General features: G+C 42.2%; 1 protein-coding gene across 7 annotated transcripts in view; it reads right to left on the bottom strand.

The window, feature by feature from the left end:
• The window catches only part of LOC135097694 (fibrocystin-L-like), a 28,471-nt gene extending 1,112 nt beyond the window's left edge, over window positions 1-27,359 (bottom strand). The window contains exons 1-14 of one of the 7 annotated variants that reach the window (XR_010265982.1): window positions 27,098-27,356; window positions 26,132-26,286; window positions 25,526-25,810; window positions 24,631-24,803; window positions 24,092-24,161; window positions 19,746-19,908; window positions 18,085-18,320; window positions 14,329-14,475; window positions 13,657-13,870; window positions 13,109-13,206; window positions 11,163-11,269; window positions 10,627-10,724; window positions 5,516-5,697; window positions 4,016-4,134 (exon numbers count right to left, since the gene is read on the bottom strand). Coding sequence is in view for 2 of the 7 variants with exons in the window: in XM_063999655.1 (XP_063855725.1) it covers window positions 13,694-13,870; window positions 14,329-14,475; window positions 18,085-18,320; window positions 19,746-19,908; window positions 24,092-24,161; window positions 24,631-24,803; window positions 25,526-25,810; window positions 26,132-26,286; window positions 27,098-27,329 (1,638 nt within the window). In the remaining 5 variants the exon portion in view is untranslated. Of the gene's footprint in view, window positions 1-66; window positions 187-4,015; window positions 4,135-5,515; window positions 5,698-10,626; window positions 10,725-11,162; window positions 11,270-13,108; window positions 13,207-13,656; window positions 13,871-14,328; window positions 14,476-14,529; window positions 14,661-18,084; window positions 18,321-19,745; window positions 19,909-24,091; window positions 24,162-24,630; window positions 24,804-25,525; window positions 25,811-26,131; window positions 26,287-27,097 lie in introns of those variants that run through there. The other 6 variants (XR_010265983.1, XR_010265984.1, XR_010265985.1 and 3 more) reach the window with 6 other exon arrangements.
• Between the last annotated feature and the right edge of the window lie 302 nt (window positions 27,360-27,661).

Here is a 27,661-nt window from a genome sequence, read left to right as displayed (position 1 = left end):
ATCAACAATCTTTCAACTCTCCTATACAACCTTCCAGCACCCTTCCACAGTGTTCCAGCACATACCTATAGTTTTCCAGCCCAGGTTCATGCTATAGGCATCAACATCTTCAGGGTCCATCAGGCGAATGATGAGACTGTGGGTGAAGGGAGTGTCTGAGGAGTAGCCAGCCACTAAAGAGCCTCCCTGGTGGTGATGGAGCAGCAGAGTTGGTTAGGTGTCTTAATCTTAGTGCAGGGTGTGGTGTGTGGAGAGATGAGGAGGTGATACAGGCAAGGAGTGTTAACTGAAGATTAGATTAACACACACATACACTAGAAAAGTGGTGACACAAGCAAGGGGTGTTAACTAAGATTAGATTAACACATGCACGCACACACGCACACATGCATGCATGTGCGTGCACACACACACACACACAGGAGGAGGCAGTAGGCACCTGCCAAAATGATAATTACTCCCAGTGAGGTCTAAAGCACTGGATCAGGGGATGCTGTGAACTTATCATTAAAACCAGCTGTGACCTCACTGAACATTTCCCTTTGTGTCTCATAACACAAGGGGGCAGGACAACTCTATTCCTCCACACAAAACTATAAGCACCTAATAACACACACACACACACACACACACACACACACACACACACACACAATCACCTTTCACTCAAAAAATTGAAATTATCATGGCGACTCTTACACCAGACTCAGAGTCCCCATCTGTGGAAGGGACCACAAATGTCCCCAGGTCGGACTGCTCTTCTGATAATGACCCTCAGTGTCTTGACACCCCCCTCAACTTTTTCATTAACTTCTGCAACATTCGCAGTCTAAGATCTCATTTTCAATATGCGGAACATCACCTCTCCTCTTCTAAATCTCATCTTCTTTTCCTCACTGAAACCAAGGTGTCAGAGGAAACTAACAGTAGCCCCTTTTTTGTTCCCTCCTACTTTCTCTATCCTCATTTTCAATCCAAAGCTGGATGCTGCATTTATGTGCGCAATGACTTAACCTGCTCTCGTGCCCACGCTCTTGAATCTTCCAAGTTTACACATTATCTGGCTACGACTACAGAGTCACTCTCAAACTAAATTTATCTGTGCTGTATACCTCTCACCTAACTCCTCTGACTGTAAGAAATTCTTTGACTACTTAACTTCCAAAGTGGAGCACATTCTGACTCTCTTCCCTTTTGCAGAGATCTCTACTCTTGGAGACTTCAATGTTCACCACCAGCTTTGGCTTTCCTCTCCCTTCACTGACCATCATGTTGAACTAGCCTTCAACTGTGATATCCTCCACAACCTAGAGCAATTGGTGCAACACCCTACTTCTATTCCTGACCGTCTTGGAGATACGCCCAACATTCTTGACCTTTTCCTGACCTCTAATCCTTCTGCTGACGATGTCACCCTCTCATCTCCGTTGGGCTCCTCCGATCACAATCTTATATCTGTATCTTGTCCTATTGTTCCAATCCCTCCTCAGGATCCCCCTTAGCAAAGGTGCCTCTGGTGTTTTGCCTATGCTAGTTGGGGGACCTGAAGAGGTATTTTGCTGATTTTCCTTGGAATGACTACTGCTTCCATGTCAGAGACCCATCTTTGTGTGCCAAGCACATAACAGAAGTGGTGGTGTCTGGCATGGAGGCGTACATTCCTCACTCTTTTTCTTGACCTAAACCTTCCAAACTTTGGTTAAACACAGCTTGTTCTCGTGCTATCGTGCTATACATGATAGAGAGGTGGCCCACAAAAGGTACTTAAGCCTCCCATCACCAGAATCTCATGCACTTTATATTTCTGCCCGGAACCATGCCAAGTCTGTTCTCCAACTAGCCAAAAACTCCTTCATTAATGGAAAGTGTCAACATTTTTCAAGATCTAACTCCCCTTGTTACTTCTGGCATCTAGCCCCCAAAAATTGCCAATAACTTTGTTTCTTCTTCTTTCCCTCCTTTATTTCAACCTGATGGCACCACTACTATCATATCTATCTCTAAAGCTGAACTCTTCCCTCAAACCTTTGCTAAAAACTCTACCTTGGACAATTCAGGGCTTGTTCCTCCTTCTCCTCCACCCTCTGACTACTTCATGCTACCTATTAAAATTGTTCGCAATGATGTTTTTGCATGCCCTCACTGGCCTAAAACCTTGGAAGGCTTATGGATCTGATGGAGTCCCTCCTATTGTTTTCTGAAACTGTGCCTCTGTGCTTGGACCTTGCCTAGTCAAACTCTTTCAACTCTGTCTGTCAACATCTACCTTTCCTTCTTGCTGGAAGTTTGCCTACATACAGCCTGTTCCTAAAAAGGGTGACCATTCTAGTCCCTTAAACTACCATCCTATTGCTTTAATTTCCTGCTTATCTAAAGTTTTTTAATCTATCCTCAACAAGAAGATTCTTAAACATCTATCACTTCACAACCTTTTATCTGATCGCCAGTATGGGTTCTGTCAAGGCCACTGTTCTGGTGATCTTCTGGCTTTCCTTACTGAGTCTTGGTCATCCTTTTTTAGAGATTTCGGTGAAACTTTTGCTGTTGCCTTGGATATATCAAAAGCTTTTGATAGAGTCTGGCACAAAGCTTTGATTTTCAAAGTACCTTCCTACAGCTTCTATCCTTCTCTCTGTAACTTCATCTCAAGTTTCCTTTCTGACCATTCTATTGCTGCTGTGGTAGACAGTCACTGTTCTTCTCCTAAATCTATTAACAGTGGTGTTCCTCAGGATTCTGTCCTATCACCCACTCTCTTCCTATTATTCATCAATGATCTTCTAAACCAAACTTCTTGTCCTATCCACAACTACACTGATGATACCACCCTGCACTTTTCCACGTCTTTTCATAAATGTCCAACACTTCAGGAAGTAAACATTTCACGCAGGGAAGCCGCAGAATGCCTAACTTCTGATTTTTCTAAAATTTCTGATTGGGGCAGAGCAAACTTGGTATTGTTCAATGCCTCAAAAACTCAATTCCTCCATCTATCAACTTGACACAACCTTCCAGATAACTATCCTCTCTTCTTCAATGACACTCAACTGCCCCCTCTTCTGCACTGAACATCCTTAGTCTGTCCTTTACTTATAATCTAAAATGGAAACTTCAAAGCTCATCTCTAGCTAAAACAGCTTCTATGAAGTTAGGCATTTTGAGACATCTCCACCAGTTTTTCTCAACCCCTAGCTGCTAACTCTATACAAGGGCCTTATCCACCCATATATGGAATATGCTTCACATGTCTGGCAGGGGTTCCACTCATACCACTCTTCTAGACATTTCTCTTCTAGACTTCTCTCATTGCCACAATGTTACATCTCTAGCTGTCTTCTACCCTTATTTTCATGCTAACTGCTCTTCTGATCTTGCTAACTGCATGCCTCCCCTCCTCCCACAGCCTTGCTGCACAAGATTTTCTTCTTTCTCTCACCCTTATTCTGTCCACCTCTCTACTGCAGGAGTTAACCAGTATTCTCAATCATTCATCCCTTTCTCTGGTAAACTTTGGAACTCCCTGCCAGCTTCTGTATTTCCACCTTCCTATGACTTGAATTCCTTCAAGAGGGAGGTTTCAAGACACTTATCCTTCAATTTTTGACTACCACTTTGGACCCTTTTATGGGAATAGCATCTCAGTTAGGATTTTTTTTATTGGATTTTTGTTGCCCTTGGCCAGTGTCCCTCCTACATAAAAAAAAAAACATGCATCAACACTAAAATGAAGAGGTGACAGAGGCAAGAAGTGTTAACTGAAGTGAAGACTAAGCAGTGATACAGAGACAAGACTAGAGAAGTGTAGCTTAGGCTCTGTATGTATATAACTAACACACTCACATACAGAGGCAAGGGGTGACAGAAGCGAGGAGTGTTAACTAAAGAGAAGACTGGACAAACAGAGATACAAAGACAACCAGAGGAGTGTAGCTGATGCCCTGTACACCACAACCAGCTAACAACACAGGTACCTACAAGGTAGTCACAGGTGCTGACCTCCATCACTGCTACTCACCTGGATGTAAATAATGGTGGCCTCAAATCTGTGGTCCATCGTGTCATCAAACTCAATGGTGCCATACACAAAGACACGGCCAAGCTTGGGTGTGGCCGTGTCCACAACGAGCCACATGCCTGTAGGGTATACCAGGGTATGATCAAGTGTAGTTGAGTAAAATGTCATAAGGTGTAACTGAGTGTAGTTTGGTGTGACAGGGTGTAGTGTAGTGTTTACTGGGTATTACTGAACATGGTTTAGTGTGGCAAGGTGAAGGAGTGTAGATAATTTATGCTTACACCCAAGAAAAAATTAGTTTCAGTACCAAGGAGACAAGAGAGAGAGAGAGAGAGAGAGAGAGAGAGAGAGAGAGAGAGAGAGAGAGAGAGAGAGAGAGAGAGAGAGAGAGAGAGAGAGAGAGAGAGAGAGAGAGAGAGAGAATCGTGTGTTACAAACTTACTGAGTTTTTATTCTAGAGTGGTGGATATAATGCAAGAAAGAGATGGATGGGCTGATTGTGTTTATTTAGACCTGAAGGCAGCCTTTGATAAAGTGCCACACAGGAAATTGTTGTGGAAGTTGAAGCATAATGGTGGGCTAAGGGGGGCTTGCTGAGATGGATGGAAAATTTCTTGACAAACAGAGAAATGAGAACCGTGGTAAAAGATAAAAAATCATCATGGAGGGAAGTCATAAGTGGAGTACCCCAAGGCTCAATACTTGCACCAATCATGTTTGCAGTCTATATAAATGATATGACGGAGAAGGTGAAAAGCTACATGAGCCTTTTTGCGAATGATGCAATGTTGCTGAAGAAAGATGAGAGTGCAGAAGACTGTGGAACGTTACAAGAAGACCTGAACAAGATATCAGAGTGGAGTTATAGATGGGAAATGGAATTTAATTTAAAGAAGTGTAAGGTAATAGAATTTGGAAAAAGTACAAGAAGAGTAAAAGGAAATTATGTGTTGAATGGTGTAAGGTTGAGTGGAGCAGAAGAAGAAAAGGATCTCGGTGTTACAGTGACTGGGAACCTGACCCCGGAGAGACACATTAGCAAAATTACAGGAGTAACCTATAACTTGTTGAGAAGAATAAGGCAGGCCTTTGCATATATGGATGAAGAGATGGTCAGGAAGATGATCGTGTTGCTGATAAGACCCAGACTAGAATATGCAGCAGTAGTGTGGTTGCCATACAAGAAAAAGGATATAAGGAAGTTGGAGAGAGTTCAGAGAGCAGCTACAAAGATGGTACCAAGTATCAGAGACTTGTCATATGAAGAGAGACTGGAAAGGATACATCTACAAACGTTGGAAAAGAGGAGAGAAAAGGGAGACATGATTGCGATATATAAAGCATATAAGGGAGTAGAGGAGGTGGACTAGAGCAACTTAATGGTCTGGGATACACGGAACACTAGAGGACATGGAAAGAGGCTGAAGAAGAGTGCTTGTAAAAGAGATGTCAAAAAGTATAGTTTCCCATATAAATACAACAGTAAATACACACACTTACTCTCAGGAATCACAATCTCATCTCCCTCCACGGGCAGGCTGTATTCTGCCTCTGTTGGGTGGCCACCAGTACTGACTGGTATATGCTTCCACGTCTCCACATCAGACCAGCGGAAAGGTGCGTCTGGATGTGTTGTGGGGACTGGTCTAGGGTCAGGCGCAGAACATCCTTTGTGCTGACACCTAGAGAGAGTAGAGAGTAGAAAGAGAGAGAGTTGAGAGAGAGAGAGAGAGAGAGAGAGAGAGAGAGAGAGAGAGAGAGAGAGAGAGAGAGAGAGAGAGAGAGAGAGAGAGAGAGAGAGAGAGAGAGAGAGAGAGAGAGAGAGAGAGAGAGAGAGAGATATTATTTGTAATTAGACTATATTGTGAAGATGATTCGGTGTTTCATCTTGACAGCTTGTATTGAGATTTTCAAGGGTGTTTTCATGATTCTACTGATAGTTAAAGAAGGGTATTGAGAGTCGAACAGATGCTCATAGTTTTCAAGGGTGTTTTTGTGATTCTAGTGATAATTTTGACAAGCTCTGGTGGAAGTTTTGGGGTTTTCAAGGATGGTTTTGTGATTCTAGTGATAATTTTGGGATGTTACAGATAGTCTGACAGGCTCTGGTGAAAGTTTTGGGGTTTTCAAGGTGTTTTTGTTAGTCTAGTGATAAGTTGGGGAGGGTAATGATAAACTGACAGATTACAGTGGAGGTTAAGAGGATTTTCAAGGGTGTTTTTGGGATTCAGTTGGTAGTTTAAAGGGTACTGATAGTCTGGTGAATTATGGTGAAAGTTATAGGAGTTTTCAAGGGTGTTTTTGTGACTAGTGATAGTCCAAAAACTTTACATCACCAATAGCAAACAAACAAACACACACACACACACACACACACACACACACACACACATCATCGTCGAGTAAACAACCAGCAATCCAAGCTCCTGCAAAGAAAGATTTTGTTTGACCATGGCCACCACTAGGCGCTTAGAATGTGTTCCCGGGTAGGAGCTATGCTCAAGTAGAGTTCTCCTGTCTCCAGAAATAAATAAATAAAAGAAAATTTAAGTAGAGCTGTGCTCAAGTAGAGTTCTCCTGTCTCCAGAAATAAATAAATAAAAGAAAATTTAAGTAATAACAGAGGTAATAAAATGAGTAAAAGCTCCAGCAAGGCGGACGCCATAGGTGGGAGTGGAGTGTTGCCAACGTGGTCACCATTCCCAGGATTTGAGGAAGATAATGAACTACATGATAAAATGCAAGGAAGGAAAGTGGCTTTGATGGAAGGGATGATCAGTGACCTCACTGAAAGAGTGAAAAAAAATTAGAAAAAAAACAACATGACCTGGAAGAGGAAAACAAAGAATTGAGGACTATGTGCTGATCTAAAAACAAAATTGAAGGAAAACAATGATATTATTAAAAAAAACAGGAAAATGAAGTGATAGGGATGAAAAGTGAACATCAAATCTGGAGGAAGGAAAAAAAGGAAGAAAAAGTTAACTTTACAGAAATCATAGAAGCGCAAAAGAAGGAAAAGACAGATTTAAGTAAGGAAATTGTGAAAGTGATCAAACAGGAGGAATCGATGGTAAGGGACACAATGGACAAAGAGAAATGTATTGTTATATATGGATTAAAAGAGGAAACTGACCCAGTAAGATACAAGAGGGAAAAAGAACAAAAAAAAGTAGCAGAGGACATTGTAAAAAATATACAGAGAGAAGGGGAGGACTGGATAAGTGAAATTGAGGAAATACATAGACTGGGGAAGTATATAGGAGGAGAACAACCAATGAAAGTAAAATTTAGGGCACAAACAACAGCCATGGAAGTGATATTGAATGTGTGGAAACTGGACAAGACAGAGCAATACAGGAAAGTTTGGATAAAGAGGGACATGAATGAGGAGGAGAGACTCAAGGTAAGCGATCTAATAAAAGAAGCAAAGGCAAAAAGTGAGAAAAGAACAGAGGAAGAGAAAAAAAAGTTCTATTGGAAGGTAAAAGACAAGAGGCTCAGGAAGTGGTATCTGACAAAAAAAAAAGAATAGAAAATGTAAATAATGTATGGAAAAATAAAAAGTGGACAGTGGCAAATACAAATATAAATGGTTTAATATCAATGTTGCGAGAATTGAATAATTATATTAAGATAAAGCAGCCCGACATCATGGGTATTACTGAAGTTAAACTAAATGAGACAACAGAAAATATAAGAATTGATAATAGTAATTATAATGTGTGGATAAAACATAGAAATAATAAGAAAGGGGGAGGAGTCATGTTACTTATAAAGAAGAGTATAACAGTGGAAGAGGTTGAAATAGGAGAAGGAATGGCGGAAGTAATTAGAATTAAAACAAAAAAGGAAACGAAAAGGAAGAAGAGATTTTGCAGTGGCTTATGTACCCACAGAGACAAATGCATGGACACAAGAGGATTATAAATTATTGTTAAGAGATACTAGTAACCGTTTGGAGAGAATACTGGCAGAGAGTAACAATATAACACTTATGGGTGACTTTAATTGCAAGGAGGTATGCTGGGAAGAGTGGACCATGGATGGGGGAGAAGAGTCATGGGGATATATGCCTCTAAATTTAATAATGACAAATACTATGACCCAGTGGATTGGAGAAAATACAAGATTTGGGGGTAATGAAGCGACATCAAGGCTAGACTTTGTTTACAAAGGAAATGGACATCATTGAAGCAATAAATTATCAGTGCCCACTAGGTAAAAGTGACCATCTGTTAATTGAATTCAGCATAGGCAGTGGTGCAACAGAAAACAGGAATGAAATTTACAAGAATGGGAGATATAATTACAAGAAAGCAGATTTTATCAGGTTGAGGGAATATTTTGCAGAGGCTAAATGGAAACAACTGTTCACGGCAAGCAGTATGCAGGAAAAGTCGGACATATTAATGGAAATTTTTAATGAAGGGGTCAGTAGATATGTACCAAAGATCAAAACAAAGGAAGTGAAAAAGAAAAAAACTGGTTTAATACGAGATGTATAACAGCAAGAAAAAGAAAAAGAAGCAACATGGAATAGATGGAGAAAAAAGAGGAAGTGAGAAATGGGAAGATTTCAAGAAGGCAAGAAACGAATATATCAGAATCCTGAGAGGTGAAAAAAGGAATTATGAGAAAGATATAGTTAACAAATGGAAAGGTGTGCCGAAGTTATTCTTCAGATATGTGAATGGGAAGATGAAAACAAGTAAACAATAGATAAATTAACAAAAATGACATTACATACGAAGATACACAGTTACAAGCAGAATTAATGAACAAGTGCTTCCAGTCAGTATTTACCAGAGAAAGCAAATTTGAAGGAGAAAGAGCATGGCACAGAGGCAATGTGGTGAGAGAGATACAGGTGGACATAAGTGAAATTAAAAAGATTATGAAAGACTTGGATATAAATAAGGCTCAAGGACCAGATGGAATGTCCATCTGGATACTTAAGGAATGTTGTGAACAACTGGCAGAAGGTATACACAATACCATAGTATGTTCTTTTAAGGAAGGAAAAATTCCTCTAGACTGGAAGAGAGCCAATATTGTGCCCATTTTTAAAGGAGGTAATAAAGAAGATCCATTGAATTATAAACCAGTGTCCCTAACAAGTGTGGTGGCAAAAATAGCAGAAAGAATAGTTAAAAACAGATGAATGGAATATTTAGAAGAAACACATACATTGACTGACAGACAATTTGGTTTCAGAAGTGGAAGATCTTGTGTCACGAATTTAGTGGGCTTTTATAGCAGAGCAACTGATATAATTCAAGAGAGAGAGGGTTGGGTAGACTATTTTTATTTAGAGCTAAAAAAAAAGCATTTGATAAGGTACCACACCAGAGACTGCTATGGAAAATTCAAAATATAGGGGGTTTGCAAGGAAACACACTGAATTGGATTACAGACTTCTTGAGGGATAGAGAAATGAGAACAGTAATAAAGGGAGAAAAATCAGAATGGTGTAGAGTTACAAGTGGAGTACCACAGGGGGACAGTCTTAGCATCATAACGTTTCTGGTTTATGTCAATGATATGATGGATGAAGTTGACAGTTATATAAGTCTGTTTTGCAGATGATGCAAAATTATTGAAAAGAGTGGAAAACAATATGGATTGTGAAATATTACAGAAAGATCTAAAAAAGATATATAAATGGAGTAAGAAATGGGAAATGGAATTCAATGCAAAGAAATGCAAGGTGATGGAATTAGGAAAAGGCAAAAGAAGATTGACAAGTTCCTACACCACAGGAGAAATGGAAATTAAGAAAACCAAAGAATAAAAGACTTGGGAATTACAATAAGTGATAATTTATCATCATTAAAACATGTAAACAAAATATTTGGGGAAACTTATGAGTTACTAAGAAAAATGAAAGGGACATTTGCTTTTATGGATGAAGAGATGATGAAAAAGTTGATGGAATATGTGATTCAACCAAAATTGGAATATGCCACAATTGTTTGGTCACTCCATAATAAAAAGGGAATAAGGAAAATAGAAAGGATCCAAAGAGCTGCAACCAAACTGGTACCAAGTTTGAGAGATTTAACCTATGAAGAAAGATTAAGGAGATTAAAGCTTCCATCATTACAAGAGAGAAGAGAAAGAGGGGACCTGATAGCCATATACAGAGCTTTAAAGGGTAAGGATCAAGTTGACAAAGAAGACTTATTTGTGTGGGACTCAAGAGCTACAAGAGGACATGGAGTGAAACTGAAGAAAACAGCAAGTAGAAGAGATGTCAAGAAATATATTTCCAAAATAGAAGCATAGAAATATGGAACAACTTAGATGAAACAGTGGTACAATAAAAAAATATTCATGAATTTAAAGTTAAGCTGGATGCTTATAGATATAGAGACAGGACAGCACGAGCATACCTCTTTTTCCTGTAAAACACAACTAGGTAAATACAACTAGGTAAATACACACACACACACACACACACACACACACACACACACACACACACACACACACACACACACACACACATACACACACACACACACATACACACACACACACACACACAAATGGAACATGAAAACTTAACTCAATGCAATAAAAATAGAAATACACAGATAAATACATACTTATACACACTGAAACTGATCTGCCTTGATTGACCAGGAACTCAGTCATCAAAGACCATGTTGCCATGCCTTTTTTGTAGTCTTTTTACTGTGCGACACTGAAACACAGGGAGAGAAAAGGAGAGTTAATGGCACTGGCAACAACCATAACAGAAGAGCAGTATTGTAGGACAGGACAGGGAGAGAAGAGGAAATTCAATACTGCTGGCAACAACCATAACAGAAGAAGAATATTGTAGGACACTGAAATAGCAAGAGGAGAAGTTATATTGCAGTCAAGACCATCACAAGGAGAACAGTACAGTTGGGCATTGAAACACAAAGGAGAGATTTTAATTTACACAACAACACAACCCCAGCACAGTCACCTCACCCAGCCACCACTCTCAACACATCACCATCTCACTCTTCCACAGCAGATTTCAGGCAATGAGAGAATTTTCAGCAATGGTACCACTCACAACACACAACACAACACCAGCAGCAGCTCAGTCACCCAACCCACCACTCTCAACACACTCTGACCTTGCTCTTACCCATGTATGTGAGTTCCTTTGAGTCTGTGTCCCAGTAGAAGTCCCCATGAATGTTTGTGGTGAGGTCAGGCAGGGACTCCAGGCTCTCCCTCTCACCCTTGGTCGTCCTGTCAAGTTAGGCAATGCCACATTAGGTCAGGTTAGATGACACACACGGACATGCATAGAAATAGAGGTTTGGGATTAATGAAATGAGGAGATGGGGTTAATAAAAGAAAATGTACAAGATGGAAGCACACGTGTGTGCAGGCACACGCACACACTTAAGCTATGAAGAAAGACTTGAAGAGATGGAATTACCAACACTACAAGAGAGAAGAGAAAGGGGAGACCTTATAACAATGTACAAGTTAGTAAACAATATAGAAAGAATAGGCAGAAATTACTTGTTACCACAGATGAAGGAGGGAGAGAGACAGATGAGGGGGCATATGAAGAGAATAAAGAAGATTGGATGTTCAAGCGACATCAAGAAATACAGCTTCCCGTACAGAACTATTGAAATCTGGAATGATCTGAAGGAAGAAGTGGTTGTAGCAAACAGTGTACACATGTTTAAACAGAAACTGGATAAATATAGTTATGAAGACAAGACAAAATGAACTTTGGCTTGTGCTCTGTACAATACAACTAGGTAAACACAACTAGGTAAATACACACACACTACAAGAACAGGTGATATAGGCAAAGGAATTTTTTTTTTTTTTTTTATGTAGGAAGGACACTGGCCAAGGGCAACAAAAATCTAATAAAAAAAAATGCCCACTGAAATGCCAGTCCCATAAAAGGGTCAAAGCAGTGGTCAAAAATTGGTGGATAAGTGTCTGGAAACCTCCCTCTTGAAGGAATTCAAGTACATCAAGCCAAGGAAAATCTAAGGAGATATAAACACACAGAAAGGAACGAGTGTCTGATTGTAGCACAGAACATAAGAAAACATGGAAAACTGCAAGAAGCCATTAGGTCTATAAGTGGCAGTCCACAGACCCTGTATACAGAGGGTGTCCAAGTTACGAGGTAATGAGTTACGAATGTTCATTGATATGAGCAGTCTACTTGCAAAAAGAAAATGTACTCTTCATAATGTTCCCTTTGCTAACCAAACATTCAAATTTGGCACACAGCACGCTGCTTTGCCACTAACTACGCAGTGCAGCAGCATAGCAGAGGACCGCCTACTGGCCCAGGACACAGGCCCTGTAGCAGTTTATTATGAGACGCTAGTTTAAAATTTAAATTTAATTTAAAAACATATTGTACTGCACCACAGTGAGTCTGCCTTGAGACTCCAAAGTGCACAGACCTCTGCCAGTATGCTTCTGAGAGGCAAAGAGACAGGAGAGTTGTGCTGCATGGTGTAGAAACCCTGCTCCATTACATTAAGTCCACAAATAGGCAAACAAACCTGTCTTATGGTTTCAGTCAGCCATCTTAATAAATTACATGAAGAAAGGTATGCATAACCTGAGAGGGAGAGTGGAAGAAAGGAAAAATGTACATGAGAGAGAGAGAGAGAGAGAGAGAGAGAGAGAGAGAGAGAGAGAGAGAGAGAGAGAGAGAGAGAGAGAGAGAGAGAGAGAGAGAGAGAGAGAGTTGTATGCCTGGCATATCTGAGTCTTGCATTTGGCAGAAACCTCAAGACTGTCACTTCTTGGTGGTATCACATCACCCATAAGGCAAGGTGCTCTCTCTCTCTCTCCCTCTCTCTCTCTTTCTCTCTCTCTCTCATGGTACCAAGTATCAAGTAAGTAAGCATTACATTGTTTGCAGAACGTATGATTCTTTTTTGGTTCTGAAAAATTATGATGACAAGTTGCGAGGAAAATGACTTACAAGCAGCCTTCCGGAACATATCTTGCTTGTAACTCGAACACCCTCTGTACTACAACTGCACACACACACACACACACACACACACACACACACAAACTCACAGGGACACTTACTCAATTCTGTCAGGTGTCTGGGTGAGTGTGTGTTTCACAAAATAGTGGTCATTTCTTGTCATGAATTTTGTGTTAGTCTTGTATGACATGTTGACGAACTGATGGGGAGAAAAATGGAACCAAAACACAATTAAATCATATGCATAAACCTGTGATAATAATGATTACAGTAAAAATAATAATAACAATAAAAATAATAATAATAATAATAATAATAATAATAATAATAATAATAATAATAATAATAATAATAATAATAATAATAAAAATAAAATAATAATAATCTAATTTTCATCTGAATGCATAAACAACTTAGCATAAAGATAATATTTATTCCATTCTCTGTGTGTGTGTGTGTGTGTGTGTGTGTGTGTGTGTGTGTTTGTCAAAGAGAGAAAGTTTATATCCCAGGGACTGCCAGTTGTAGACCTGATGGCTACTTGCAGCTATCCTTGTGTTCTTGTGCTCACATGTCCCCCTTAGCCTCCACCACTCCCCTGTGTTGCTGTGCTCCTCTCCCTTTAGCCTCCGCCACACCCAGAGCTCACTTGATTAGCATTTTCAAAGTTGAAGTCAAAGGTGGCACTAGTGTAGACAAGCCCCATCCAGCCAGCACCACCAATGGAGCATGAGGTAAGGGATGTGGGTGGCGCCGAAGTCGTTGCTCACCACCAGGTCCTTGCCAAGCAGTGAGGAAGGGCTCGGATTGGTGACGGCCACTCGCAGGAATTTCATGGCCCCTCGGCAAACTGATCCTGGCACCTATAGTGATGACAGACAAAGGAATGGTTATTATTGTTTTTTTTTGTATGTAAGAAGGGTGCTGGCCAAGGGCAGCAAAAAGAGCAAATAAAAAGGTCCAATGAGGTGCCAGTCTCTAAAGGAAAGGATCAAAAAGATCATTCAAAGTTGGAGGTCAAGTGTCTCAAAACCTCCCTTTTGAAAGAGTTCATGTCATAGAAAGAAGGAAACACAGAAGCAGGCAGGGAATTCCAAAGTTTACCATGAGTTGGTTATTCTGTTGTTGGGGTTAGTACTGGTGATGTTTACTGTGATTAGATATACACATATGCATACACAGATGTATACCTGATGTAAAAGACAGGTAGGAAAGGAGTGATGGGAGTGATAAGACTGCTTATACTATGGGGTGAAATTTGTATTAACAAAAAATAAGAAAATATCTATAAACCCACAAATATATTCTGCCTTATACCTACATTCTTGGTGACAGAGAATGCTGCTTCTTGAGTGCAGGAATCAGTTGGTAAGATGCCCATTGTGGGAACAACATTCGCCTCCGGTTCGCCCGTCAGAGAGCCATCAGCGTCTATCCAGATTGTCTCGTGTTCCCACTGAAACCTGATCTGATGTGGGAGACAGAATGGTGTCTGTGTCAAGGAGCAACTTTGTGTGTATTCTTCAATACTTTGCTCTGCCATCAGGTTTATTTTCAAGGTGATTAGTCACGTTTTCATGGGTCTTCTTTACTATAATGCTGTAGAGCCATTGCTTTTCTAGTGATAGTTTAACAGGGAATTCACCATCATCACTGGGAAAAAAACATCCATGAGAATCTATATATGCAGCCCTTGAAAACAGTCATTACAAGAGTTACTGGTGTTTGTAAATGTTTTCAAGATTCTCATCAGTTTAATGATGATTCTGCATTAAAAAGTTCTTATGAGTTATTTGTGAGTTTTTAAGTATTTCCATGCATATAAGACTTTTTTTTTTTTATGTAGGAAGGACACCGGCCAAGGGCAGCAAAAACCTAATAAAAAAAATGCCCACTGAAATGCCAGTCCCATAAAAGGGTCAAAGCAGTGGTCGAAAATTGGTGGATAAGTGTCTTGAAACCTCCCTCTTGAAGGAATTCAAGTCATAGGAAGGTGGAAATACAGAAGCAGGCAGGGAGTTCCAGAGTTTACCAGAGAAAGGGATGAATGATTGAGAATACTGGTTAACTCTTGCGTTAGAGAGGTGGACAGAATAGGGGTGAGAGAAAGAAGAAAGTCTTGTGCAGCGAGGCCGCGGAAGGAGGGGAGGCATGCAGTTAGCAAGATCAGAAGAGCAGTTGGCATGAAAATAGCGGTAGAAGACAGCTAGATATGCAACATTGCGGCGGTGAGAGAGAGGCTGAAGACAGTCAGTTAGAGGAGAGGAGTTGATGAGACGAAAAGCTTTTGATTCCACCCTGTCTAGAAGAGCAGTATGAGTGGAACCCCCCCAGACATGTGAAGCATACACCATACATGGACGGATAAAGCCCTTGTACAGAGTTAGCAGCTGGGAGGGTGAGAAAAACTGCCCCAATCAGAAATTTTAGAAAGATCAGAAGTCAGGTGTTCTGTGGCTTCCCTGCGTGATATGTTTACCTCCTGAAGGGTTGGACGTCTATGAAAAGACGTGGAAAAGTGCAGGGTGGTATCATCAGCGTAGGAGTGGATAGGACAAGAAGTTTGGTTTAGAAGATCATTAATGAATAATAAGAAGAGAGTGGGTGACAGGACAGAACCCTGAGGAACACCACTGTTAATACATTTAGGAGAAGAACAGTGACCGTCTACCACAGCAGCAATAGAACGGTCAGAAAGGAAACTTGAGATGAAGTTACAGAGAGGATAGAAACCGTAGGAGGGTAGTTTGGAAATCAAAGCTTTGTGCCAGACTCTATCAAAGGCTTTTGATATGTCCAAGGCAACAGCAAAAGTTTCACCAAAATCTCTAAAAGAGGATGACCAAGACTCAGTAAGGAAAGCCAGAAGATCACCAGTAGAGCGGCCTTGACGGAACCCATACTGGCGATCAGATAGAAGGTTGTGAAGTGATAGATGTTTAAGAATCTTCCTGTTGAGGATAGATTCAAAAACTTTAGATAAGCAGGAAATTAAAGCAATAGGACGGTAGTTTGAGGGATTAGAACGGTCACCCTTTTTAGGAACAGGTTGAATGTAGGCAAACTTCCAGCAAGAAGGAAAGGTAGATGTTGACAGACAGAGCTGAAAGAGTTTGACTAGTCAAGGTGCAAGCACGGAGGCACAGTTTCGGAGAACAATAGGAGGGACCCCATCAGGTCCATAAGCCTTCCGAGGGTTTAGGCCAGCGAGGGCATGGAAAACATCATTACGAAGAATTTTAATACGTGGCATGAAGTAGTCAGAGGGTGGAGGAGAGGGAGGAACAAGCCCAGAATCGTCCAAGGTAGAGTTTTTAGCAAAGGTTTGAGCAAAGAGTTCAGCTTTAGAAATAGATGTGATAGCAGTGGTGCCATCTGGTTGAAGTAGAGGAGGGAAAGAAGAAGAAGCAAAGTTATTGGAGATATTTTTGGCTAGATGCCAGAAATCACGAGGGGAGTTAGATCTTGAAAGGTTTTGACATTTTCTGTTAATGAAGGAGTTTTTGGCTAGTTGGAGAACAGACTTGGCATGGTTCCGGGCAGAAATATAAAGTGCATGAGATTCTGGTGATGAAAGGCTTAGTACCTTTTGTAGGCCACCTCTCTATCATGTATAGCACGAGAACAAGCTGTGTTAAACCAAGGTTTAGAAGGTTTAGGACGAGAAAAAGAGTGAGGAATGTACGCCTCCATGCCAGACACTATCACCTCTGTTATGCGCTCAGCACACAAAGACGGGTCTTTGACACGGAAGCAGTAGTCATTCCAAGGAAAATCAGCAAAATACCTCCTCAGGTCCCCCCAACTAGCAGAGGCAAAATGCCAGAGGCACCTTCGCTTAGGGGGATCCTGAGGAGGGATTGGAGTGATAGGACAAGATAAAGATATGAGATTGTGATCGGAGGAGCCCAACGGAGAAGAAAGGGTGACAGCATAAGCAGAAGGATTAGAGGTCAGGAAAAGGTCAAGAATGTTGGGCGTATCTCCAAGATGGTCAGGAATACAAGTAGGGTGTTGCACCAATTGCTCTAGGTCATGGAGGATAGCAAAGTTGTAGGCTAGTTCACCAGGATGGTCAGTTAAGGGAGAGGAAAGCCAAAGCTGGTGGTGAACATTGAAGTCTCCAAGAATGGAGATCTCTGCGAAAGGGAAGAGGGTCAGAATGTGCTCCACTTTGGAAGTTAAGTAGTCAAAGAATTTCTTATAGTCAGAGGTGTTAGGAGAGAGGTATACAGCACAGATAAATTTAGTATGAGAATGACTCTGTAGTCGTAGCCAGATGGTGGAAAACTCGGAAGATTCAAGAGCGTGGGCACGAGAGCAGGTTAAGTCATTGTGCACATAAACGCAGCATCCAGCTTTGGATCGAAAATGAGGATAGAGAAAGTAGGAGGGAACAGAAAAGGGGCTACTGTCAGTTGCCTCAGACACCTGAGTTTCAGTGAGGAAAAGAAGATGAGGTTTAGAAGAGGAGAGGTGGTGTTCTACAGATTGAAAATTAGATCTTAGACTGCGAATGTTGCAGAAGTTAATGAAGAAAAAGTTGAGGGGGGTGTCAAGACACTTAGGGTCGTTGACGGAAAGGCAGTCCGACCTGGGGACATTTATGGTCCCCTCCCCAGATGGGGACTCCGAGGCTGGTGTAGGAGTCGCCATGATTTTAAAATTTTTGAGTGAAGGGTGTGTGTGTTATTAGGTGCTTGTAGTTTTGTGTGGAGGAAGAGAGTTGTCTTTAGAGGGCAGGCTGTGACTGCCCCCTTGTGTTGTGAGACACAAAGGGAAACGTTCAGTGAGGTCACAGCTGGGTTTAATGATAAGTTCACAGCACCCCCTGAACAGTGCTTTAGACCTCACTGGGAGTAATTATCGTTTCGGCAGGTGTCTACTGCCTCCTCCTAGTTTAACAATGGTTCACCATCAGTAATGGAAGAAACACTCTTAAGAACTTCAGTAATCATGGTTGTGGCTTCAGAAAATTGTCCTGATGGGAGAACAAAGCATTGCAAAATAAGTGCATATATGGCAAAAACTGAGGAGGTACAGAGAGTCATCCTGAAGAAGAGATGTTTTTCCTTACCTTGTTGGGTGAATTCTCAAAGGCCAGACCCTTAACCTGGGCCCTGTAGCCTCCCTGGTAGTTCCTGCACTGAGAACAGCCAGACAGCGCAGCACTTCCACCCTCATCAAAGTTAACAAATGTGACATTGGAGATACTAAAGATCTGGGTCTTGGGCGCCACAATACCACTGGTTCCTGAGGTGCAGGCACTGGAGTTGAGGGCCGAGTGACACACCACCAGGGAATTGAAGATGCCTGCACAAAACAGCGTGAATAAAAGATTGTCTCATGATCCTACAAAAACTTAATCTGGAGACAAAATGGTGTTTGTGTCACCACCAGGGAATTGAAGATGCCTGCACAAAACAGCATGAATAAAAGATTGTCTCATGATCCTACAAAAACTTAATCTGGAGACAAAATGGTGTTTGTGTCAGAGTAGCTTGGTGTGCATTCTAAAAGGTCTGCTCTCTCATCAGGTCTGTTTTCAAGGTGATTATTCAGGTTTTCATGTTTTTTTCTTTATTTTTTCTTTTTTTTCACAACTGATGCTGTAGAAGCCTTCCACAGCATCATTATTTCAGTGATAGTTTAACAGAAATTCATCATCATCACTGGGAAAAAACATCCCTGAGAGTTCAAACTCAACACATATAGCCTTTCAAAATAGCCCTTATGAGAGCTATTAGTGTTTCAAAGTGTGTTTTCATGATTCCAGTGATAGTTTAGCAGGAATTCAGCATCATCAATGGAAAAATGAGGCCCATGAAAGTTCAATTAATCACACATGTGACCTTTGAAAATCCTTAAGAGAGTTGCTGGTGTGTGAAATGGTTACTGTACTTAAAGATACTGTTATAGAAGGTGCCTGTAGAAAACCTAACTGAACATAACCTAACCTACCCAAGTTTATGTCATTATATAATTCAGTGTACTTATATTAACTGCTGCTGTTGTTTTTGCTATAACAGTTATTTAAAGATCTGTGTGGTATGTTATTTATGTTCCCTCCAAAAGCTGTGCAAGATATAGGGAAGGAAGAAATGGAATCAAGCATCTTAACTAACATTGCAATTTAACTCATCACTTGCATATCCTGCTTTTCTTAACCACAATTTCCTCATCAGGCAGGGAGCTCAACCAGGCCTCACTACCTCTCACTAATTCACTCGCATATCCTGCTTCTCTTAACCACAACTTTCTCATCAGTCAGGGAACTCAACAAGGCCTCACTACCTCTCACTAATTCACTTGCATACTCTGCTTCTCTTAACCATAATTTTTTCATCAGTCAGGGAGCTCAACAAGGCCTTAAGGGGTCCTTGAGTTATGATGGAGTTCCATTCCTATAAACCGATTTTCAGCATAGGTTTGAACTGGTACCTACATTATGTCACTCACCTATGCTAATGTTATAGTAAAGTCATATTCTAGTTTATAAAAACATAACTACTGTACCTGTAAAAGAAACACATCAGGACATACAGTAAAAAAAAATAATAAATAAATAAAAAATAAATAAATCAGTATAAAGGACAAAGGGAAATGTACAGGGACAAGCACTGCCAGTTTAACTACCAAGAGGCAGAAGTCGAGATCATTGTAAACTGAGGACTCCCTATACCTCTCACTCCTCCCAGTCACCATCCCCCTTCACCCCATCACCACCCAGTGACTCACCAGGGCTGTCATCCTGTCCGAACCCTCCCTTCACAGACACCATCTCCATGCCAGCCTGTTGGTTATCAAGCATCACAAAGTTGTGGAACTGCAGCTTAGTGCCAGATACTGCCTCGGCACCCCGCTCACAGTGCCACGCGGTGAAGCTTTCCCACTTGGCCCCCTGCAGGAATTTTTTTTTCTTTTTCTTTTCTTTTATTTTTTTTTTTGTGTGTGTGTAAGTGGACACTGGCTAAAGGCAACAGGTGAAAAAAGGCCACTGAGGTGCAGGCTCAAAAGAATGGTCAAAAGGCTCATCCAAAAGTGGAAGATTTTTATTTATTTATTTATTTTTTTTTTTTTTTTATTGTCCTTAGTACTGGGATTTTTATTTCTTGGTAACAGTTCACTAAGCCACAAGACTGTTCCTTTCCAGTGAGGGGTTGATGGGGCTACGTGTGTGAGTGAGTGAGTGTGTGTGTGTGTGTGTGTGTGTGTGTGTGTGTGTGTGTGTGTGTGTGTGTGTGTGTGTGTGTGTGTGTGTGTGTGTGTGTGTGTGTGTGTGTGTTTGTGTTTTTTTTTTTTTTATGTAGGAAGGACACTGGCCAAGGGCAACAAAAATCTAATAAAAAAAAATGCCCACTGAAATGCCAGTCCCATAAAAGGGTCAAAGCAGTGGTCAAAAATTGGTGGATAAGTGTCTTGAAACCTCCCTCTTGAAGGAATTCAAGTCATAGGAAGGTGGAAATACAGAAGCAGGCAGGGAGTTCCAGAGTTTACCAGAGAAAGAGATGAATGATTGAGAATACTGGTTAACTCTTGCGTTAGAGAGGTGGACAGAATAAGGGTGAGAGAAAGAAGAAAGTCTTGTGCAGCGAGGCCGCAGAAGGAGGGGAGGCATGCAGTTAGCAAGATCAGAAGAGCAGTTAGCATGAAAATAGCAGTAAAAGACAGCTAGATATGCAACATTGCGGCGGTGAGAGAGAGGCTGAAGACAGTCAGTTAGAGGAGAGGAGTTGATGAGACGAAAAGCTTTTGATTCCACCCTATCTAGAAGAGCAGTATGAGTGGAACCCCCCCAGACATGTGAAGCATACTCCATACATGGACGGATAAGGCCCTTGTACAGAGTTAGCAGCTGGGGGGGTGAGAAAAACTGGCGGAGACGTCTCAGAACACCTAACTTCATAGAAGCTGTTTTAGCTAAAGATGAGATGTGAAGTTTCCAGTTCAGATTATAAGTAAAGGACAGACCGAGGATGTTCAGTGTAGAAGAGGGGGACAGTTGAGTGTCATTGAAGAAGAGGGGATAGTTGTCTGAAAGGTTGTGTCGAGTTGATAGATGGAGGAATTGAGTTTTTGAGGCATTGAACAATACCAAGTTTGCTCTGCCCCAATCAGAAATTTTAGAAAGATCAGAAGTCAGGTGTTCTGTGGCTTCCCTGCGTGATATGTTTACCTCCTGAAGGGTTGGACGTCTATGAAAAGACGTGGAAAAGTGCAGGGTGGTTTAGAAGATCATTAATGAATAATAAGAAGAGAGTGGGTGACAGGACAGAACCCTGAGGAACACCACTGTTAATAGATTTAGGAGAAGAACAGTGACCGTCTACCACAGCAGCAATAGAACGGTCAGAAAGGAAACTTGAGATGAAGTTACAGAGAGAAGGATAGAAACCGTAGGAGGGTAGTTTGGAAATCAAAGCTTTGTGCCAGACTCTATCAAAGGCTTTTGATATGTCCAAGGCAACAGCAAAAGTTTCACCAAAATCTCTAAAAGAGGATGACCAAGACTCAGTAAGGAAAGCCAGAAGATCACCAGTAGAGCGGCCTTGACGGAACCCATACTGGCGATCAGATAGAAGGTTGTGAAGTGATAGATGTTTAAGAATCTTCCTGTTGAGGATTGATTCAAAAACTTTAGATAGGCAGGAAATTAAAGCAATAGGGCGGTGGTTTGAGGGATTAGAACGGTCATCCTTTTTAGGAACAGGTTGAATGTAGGCAAACTTCCAGCAAGAAGGAAAGGTAGATGTTGACAGACAGAGCTGAAAGAGTTTGACTAGGCAAGGTGCAAGCACGGAGGCACAGTTTCGGAGAACAATAGGAGGGACCCCATCAGGTCCATAAGCCTTCCGAGGGTTTAGGCCAGCGAGGGCATGGAAAACATCATTGCGAAGAATTTTAATAGATGGCATGAAGTAGTCATAGGGTGGAGGAGAGGGAGGAACAAGCCCAGAATCGTCCAAGGTAGAGTTTTTAGCAAAGGTTTGAGCAAAGAGTTCAGCTTTAGAAATAGATGTGATAGCAGTGGTGCCATCTGGTTGAAATAGAGGAGGGAAAGATGAAGAAGCAAAGTTATTGAAGATATTTTTGGCTAGATGCCAGAAATCACGAGGGGAGTTAGATTTTGAAAGGTTTTGACATTTTCTGTTAATGAAGGAGTTTTTGGCTAGGTGGAGTACAGACTTGGCATGGTTCCGGGCAGAAATATAAAGTGCATGAGATTCTGGTGATGGAAGGCTTAAGTACCTTTTGTGGGCCACCTCTCTATCATGTATAGCACGAGAACAAGCTGTGTTAAACCAAGGTTTAGAAGGTTTAGGACGAGAAAAAGAGTGAGGAATGTACGCCTCCATGCCAGACACTATCACCTCTGTTATGCGCTCAGCACACAAAGACGGGTCTCTGACACGGAAGCAGTAGTCATTCCAAGGAAAATCAGCAAAATACCTCCTCAGGTCCCCCCAACTAGCAGAGGCAAAACGCCAGAGGCACCTTCGCTTAGGGGGATCCTGAGGAGGGATTGGAGTGATAGGACAAGATAAAGATATGAGATTGTGATCGGAGGAGCCCAACGGAGAAGAAAGGGTGACAGCATAAGCAGAAGGATTAGAGGTCAGGAAAAGGTCAAGAATGTTGGGCGTATCTCCAAGACGGTCAGGAATACGAGTAGGGTGTTGCACCAATTTCTCTAGGTCATGGAGGATAGCAAAGTTGTAGGCTAGTTCACCAGGATGGTCTGTGAAGGGAGAGGAAAGCCAAAGCTGGTGGTGAACATTGAAGTCTCCAAGAATGGAGATCTCTGCAAAAGGGAAGAGGGTCAGAATGTGCTCCACTTTGGAAGTTAAGTAGTCAAAGAATTTTTTATAGTCAGAGGAGTTAGGTGAGAGGTATACAGCACAGATAAATTTAGTATGAGAGTGACTCTGTAGTCGTAGCCAGATGGTGTAAAACTCGGAAGATTCAAGAGCGTGGGCACGAGAGCAGGTTAAGTCATTGCGCACATAAACGCAGCATCCAGCTTTGGATCGAAAATGAGGATAGAGAAAGTAGGAGGGAACAGAAAAGGGGCTACTGTCAGTTGCCTCAGACACCTGAGTTTCAGTGAGGAAAAGAAGATGAGGTTTAGAAGAGGAGAGGTGGTGTTCTACAGATTGAAAATTAGATCTTAGACCGCGAATGTTGCAGAAGTTAATGAAGAAAAAGTTGAGGGGGGTGTCAAGACACTTAGGGTCGTCAACAGAAAGGCAGTCCGACCTGGGGACATTTATGGTCCCCTCCCCAGATGGGGACTCCAAGGCTGGTGTAGGAGTCGCCATGATGATTTAAAATCTTTTGAGTGAAGGGTGTGTGTGTTATTAGGTGCTTGTAGTTTTGTGTGGAGGAAGAGAGTTGTCTTTAGAGGGCAGGCTGTGACTGCCCCCTTGTATTGTGAGACACAAAGGGAAACGTTCAGTGAGGTCACAGCTGGGTTTAATGATAAGTTCACAGTCACACAGCAGTGTGTGTGTGTGTGTGTGTGTGTGTGTGTGTGTGTGTGTGTGTGTGTGTGTGGTGCTTTGCCTGGACTATCCTGTGTGGGATCGTAATATTTTGTAATAGTAAGCTCTGTTTCATCAAGTGTATCAGTAATTAGGCAGGTGAGGCTACAGGAGCACAGTTCATAATAGTAAGCTCTGTTTCATCAAGTGTATCAGTAATTAGGCAAGGTAATTAGGGTACAGGAGCATGGTAGCACTGCCACTGACTCATGTACTAAATCACTGACTGGTCTATGAATTTCTATATGACTTTGAAATGTTAGCAAACTTCTGTATTTCTACCAGAACCATAATTTGAACTGTATGGGTTTTGACGGAAATACATCAGTCTGCTGCACATTTCAAGACAAGATGGGAATTTGCTGACTGATCAGTGAGTGAGAGCTTTGGTCAGTTACAGTGTTATCATGTTCCTGTGTCCTGAATTACTAAGACACACCTAATGACAGAGTGTAGCAGTATTGCCCATCATTACACACACACACACACAGATCATATACACATGAATGAATACGTATTTAGTGATGCGTGACACAGACTTACCACATCCCTGCCTCCACAGATGTTGGACTTTGGGTGATATCCTTGATTGGAGAACACCCACAGACCATACCTGGAACAGAGGCCAGTGTTGTCATCAAATGTCCCAATGTCCCAGATGGATAGCCAGAAAACAGATTAACTTTTATCCTTCTGTACTATGATCCTCTCTCTCTCTCTCTCTCTCTCTCTCTCTCTCTCTCTCTCTCTCTCTCTCTCTCTCTCTCTCTATTCCACCCATCATGTAAACTTCAAGCCAGCACAGAACACACAGCATAACCATAACACTCATGCACACATACACACATCCTCTCTCTCTCTCTCTCTTTCTCTCTCTCTCTCTCTCTCTCTCTCTCTCTCTCTCTCTCTCTCTCTCTCTCTCTCTCTCTCTCTCTCTCTCACCCAACACACACACACACACACACACACACACACACACACACACACACACACACACACCCTCTCTCTCTCTCTCTCTCTCTCTCTCTCTCTCTCTCTCCTACCCAGCCAACACACAATCACAAACACACACACACACACACCTTCCCATGGAATGTGCAGTGTTATTGAAGAAGAGTCCCATCTTTTCAGTGTTCTGGCAGTAGATGTTGGTGGCGGATGGGCCCGAGGGGTGGTGGTCCAGCCTGTACCAGTAACCAAAGTGTGTTCCACTGGCAGCTGCATTGTGACGGAAAATGTTGTTTGGGTTCACCACCTGATGGATGAGCGAAACAGTGGATCAGTGAGTAAGCGGTTTGTGGAAAATTGCAGGAGTTATGAGTGTGTGACTGGAGTGGGAGGTGGTTCTCAGAGTGGCTTGTGGAGACTTTGAGAGTTTTGAGTGTGTGGAAGATTCTCTCTCTCTCTCTCTCTCTCTCTCTCTCTCTCTCTCTCTCTCTCTCACACATTCTTCCATCTAATTGATTTTTACTGAAAGAGGAGCACTGGTCAAGGGCAACAAAAGGAAGAAAAATACCCACTGAGGTGTCAGTCCCTAAAGGAAAGAGGCCAATGGATCATCCAAAACTTGAAGCCTCCCTCTTGAAGGAGTTCAAGTTATTGGACTGAAGAAATACAGAAGCAGGCAGTGAGTTCCAGAGTTTACGAGATAAAGGGATGAATGATTGAGAATACTGGTTAATTCTTGCATTAGAGAGGTGGATAGAATAGGGGTGAGAGAAAGTAGAAGACATCCCTTACTTGTTCTCCCTCCTCCCACCTTTTCCCTCCCTGCTTCCTTCCCCTATACACGCACACATGTGCACACACACACACACACACACACACACAAAAGATGTGGTTGAAGCAGAGCATTGTACACATAATTAAAGAGAAATCGTGCAAACATAGATATGGAAACAGGACAAAAGAGCTTGCTTGGACCCTGTGCAGTACAACTTGTTAAATACAACTAGATAATCACATACACACACCCACCCAGAATGAGGAGCGTGTCACATCCACATTAAGAAGGGAAGAGGAGGTCCTGGTGTAGACTGCAAGGTTGTACTGCACCACACTGTTCTGCTCCACCCCATCCTCTGTGAAGATAGCGTGACCCATGCTGTTGTACGCCACATTATGCTCCACCAGCAGGTTGTCTGTTGCGTGCATTGTCACTGCGCGGTTGTAGGTGTGGTGGATGGAGCACCCGCGGATGTACGAACCACCCATGTCCCCAGCCAGGTGGAAGTGGAGTGGGTACCGGCCAAGTTGGAATGCCTGGGTGGAAATTTGGCAAGTGTGTATGTGTGTGGATTACAATGGATGTGGTGTGTTATTGTGCTTGCCTGAAGTGGAGGTGATGTTACTGTGCCTGTTTGAAGTGGAGGTGGAGGGATATTTTGATGTGTGAATGAATTAGGGTGGATGTGGAGGTGATACTAATGTGTCTCTCTCAAGCAGAAGTACAACACATATTGCTCAAATTACTACATGTGACATTACTACTACTACTACTACTACTACTACCATTACCACTGCCACAACACACATGACCTGACCCAGATTGGCCCAGCAGGACCCAGCCTCTCACAGCCTCACCTGACCAGCCTTGGTCACCTCCACGTACTCAATGCGTCCCATCACCAAGTCCAGGTCAGGGAACTTTCCAGACAGTATCACGGTGGCGCCAAATTGGTCACCGCCAATCTCGTCTCCATGTCGACCATTGAAACATGACTGGGTGGCGTGCTGGTCTGGGATGGTAAAGAGAAGAGAGACGTGTTGGTGTGTGGCAGTGAACAGAGAGAGAAGAATGCATTGAGAGAAAGAAAAAGAGAGATGTATTCTCGTGTTTCTGCATCTTATCTCAGCCACTTCTATCAGGTCCTGGTGAAAGTTACTGGGATTTTCCAGGATGTTTTCATTATAGTAGTGAAAGGTTAGCAAGGATTCTATGCCTTTATTAGATCTGGGGAAAACTATTGTTGTTTTCAAGGATATTTTCACAATCTAACAAGGATTCTATGCCATTAATTGAGTGTGGTGGAAACTGTTGTGGTTTTCAAGGATGTTTTCCTGATTGTAATGAGGTTAACAAGGATTATATACTGTTAATAGATTTTGGTGGAAAGTATTGTGGCTTTCAAGAGTTCTTTCATAACTGTAATCATAAATGAACAGGATTCTACACCATTAACAGATTCTGAGAGAAAGTATTGTGACTTAAGCGTGGTGAATCCTTTAAAATTCAGATCTGCACCATCACACACCACTGCTACTATTCACAACCACTACTATACACCTTGAGAACCTGCACCAGAATGGCAGTAAGTCACCAAACTCACCAGAACTGAATGAACTCACACCTACACACTACTACTACTACTACTACTACTACTACTACTCCTTGCGGCCCACACACAACACACCTTCAGAATCTGCAACAGAACAGCAATAAGTCACTCAGCAGAAGTCAATGAACTCAGACCTACACACTATTCCTCCTCCTCACAGCCTTTCATAACCTATATACAGCACGGAACAACAACACAACACCAAACTCACCAGGCCTAAAAGCAGTGTCACAGCCCTCAATAGCCACACTGAAGTCGGTGCCAACATTTCCCTGGATCTTGACATTGTGGGTGAGGAGTCCCACCTCTGCACGTGTCTCCACTGTGTGTCCCCCAAGAGTCTGGGTGACGGAGAGGTGGGTGTGCTCCAGTGCCTCTGTCAGTGTGACCTCCAGGCCATCCTCAGAGACTGATGCGATGGTCCTCACCTCGTTCTCCTTCATGTAGAACCTGTGGAGGGATGAAGGGGGTGAGAGGGACAGGGAGAGAGGGGTGGTTTGGGAGATGAATGGGTAGTGAGAGAGAGAGAGAGAGAGAGAGAGAGAGAGAGAGAGAGAGGAGAGAGAGAGAGAGAGAGAGAGAGAGAGAGAGGAGAGAGTGAGAGAGAGAGAGAGAGAGAGAGAGAGAGAGGAGAGAGAGAGAGAGAGAGAGAGAGAGAGAGAGAGAGAGAGAGAGAGAGAGAGAGAGAGAGAGAGAGAGAGAGAGAGAGAGAGAGAGGTGGTTAGGCAGAGATGGATTGGTGGTTAGAGAGAAAGGAGGGAGAGAGGGAGGGAAG

This window comes from Scylla paramamosain, unplaced genomic scaffold (assembly GCF_035594125.1).
Source record: "Scylla paramamosain isolate STU-SP2022 unplaced genomic scaffold, ASM3559412v1 Contig29, whole genome shotgun sequence".
Lineage (NCBI taxonomy): Eukaryota > Metazoa > Arthropoda > Malacostraca > Decapoda > Portunidae > Scylla > Scylla paramamosain.
The sequence above is the reverse complement of the archived record's forward strand: the minus strand, read 5'-3'. Positions and strand labels throughout refer to the sequence as shown.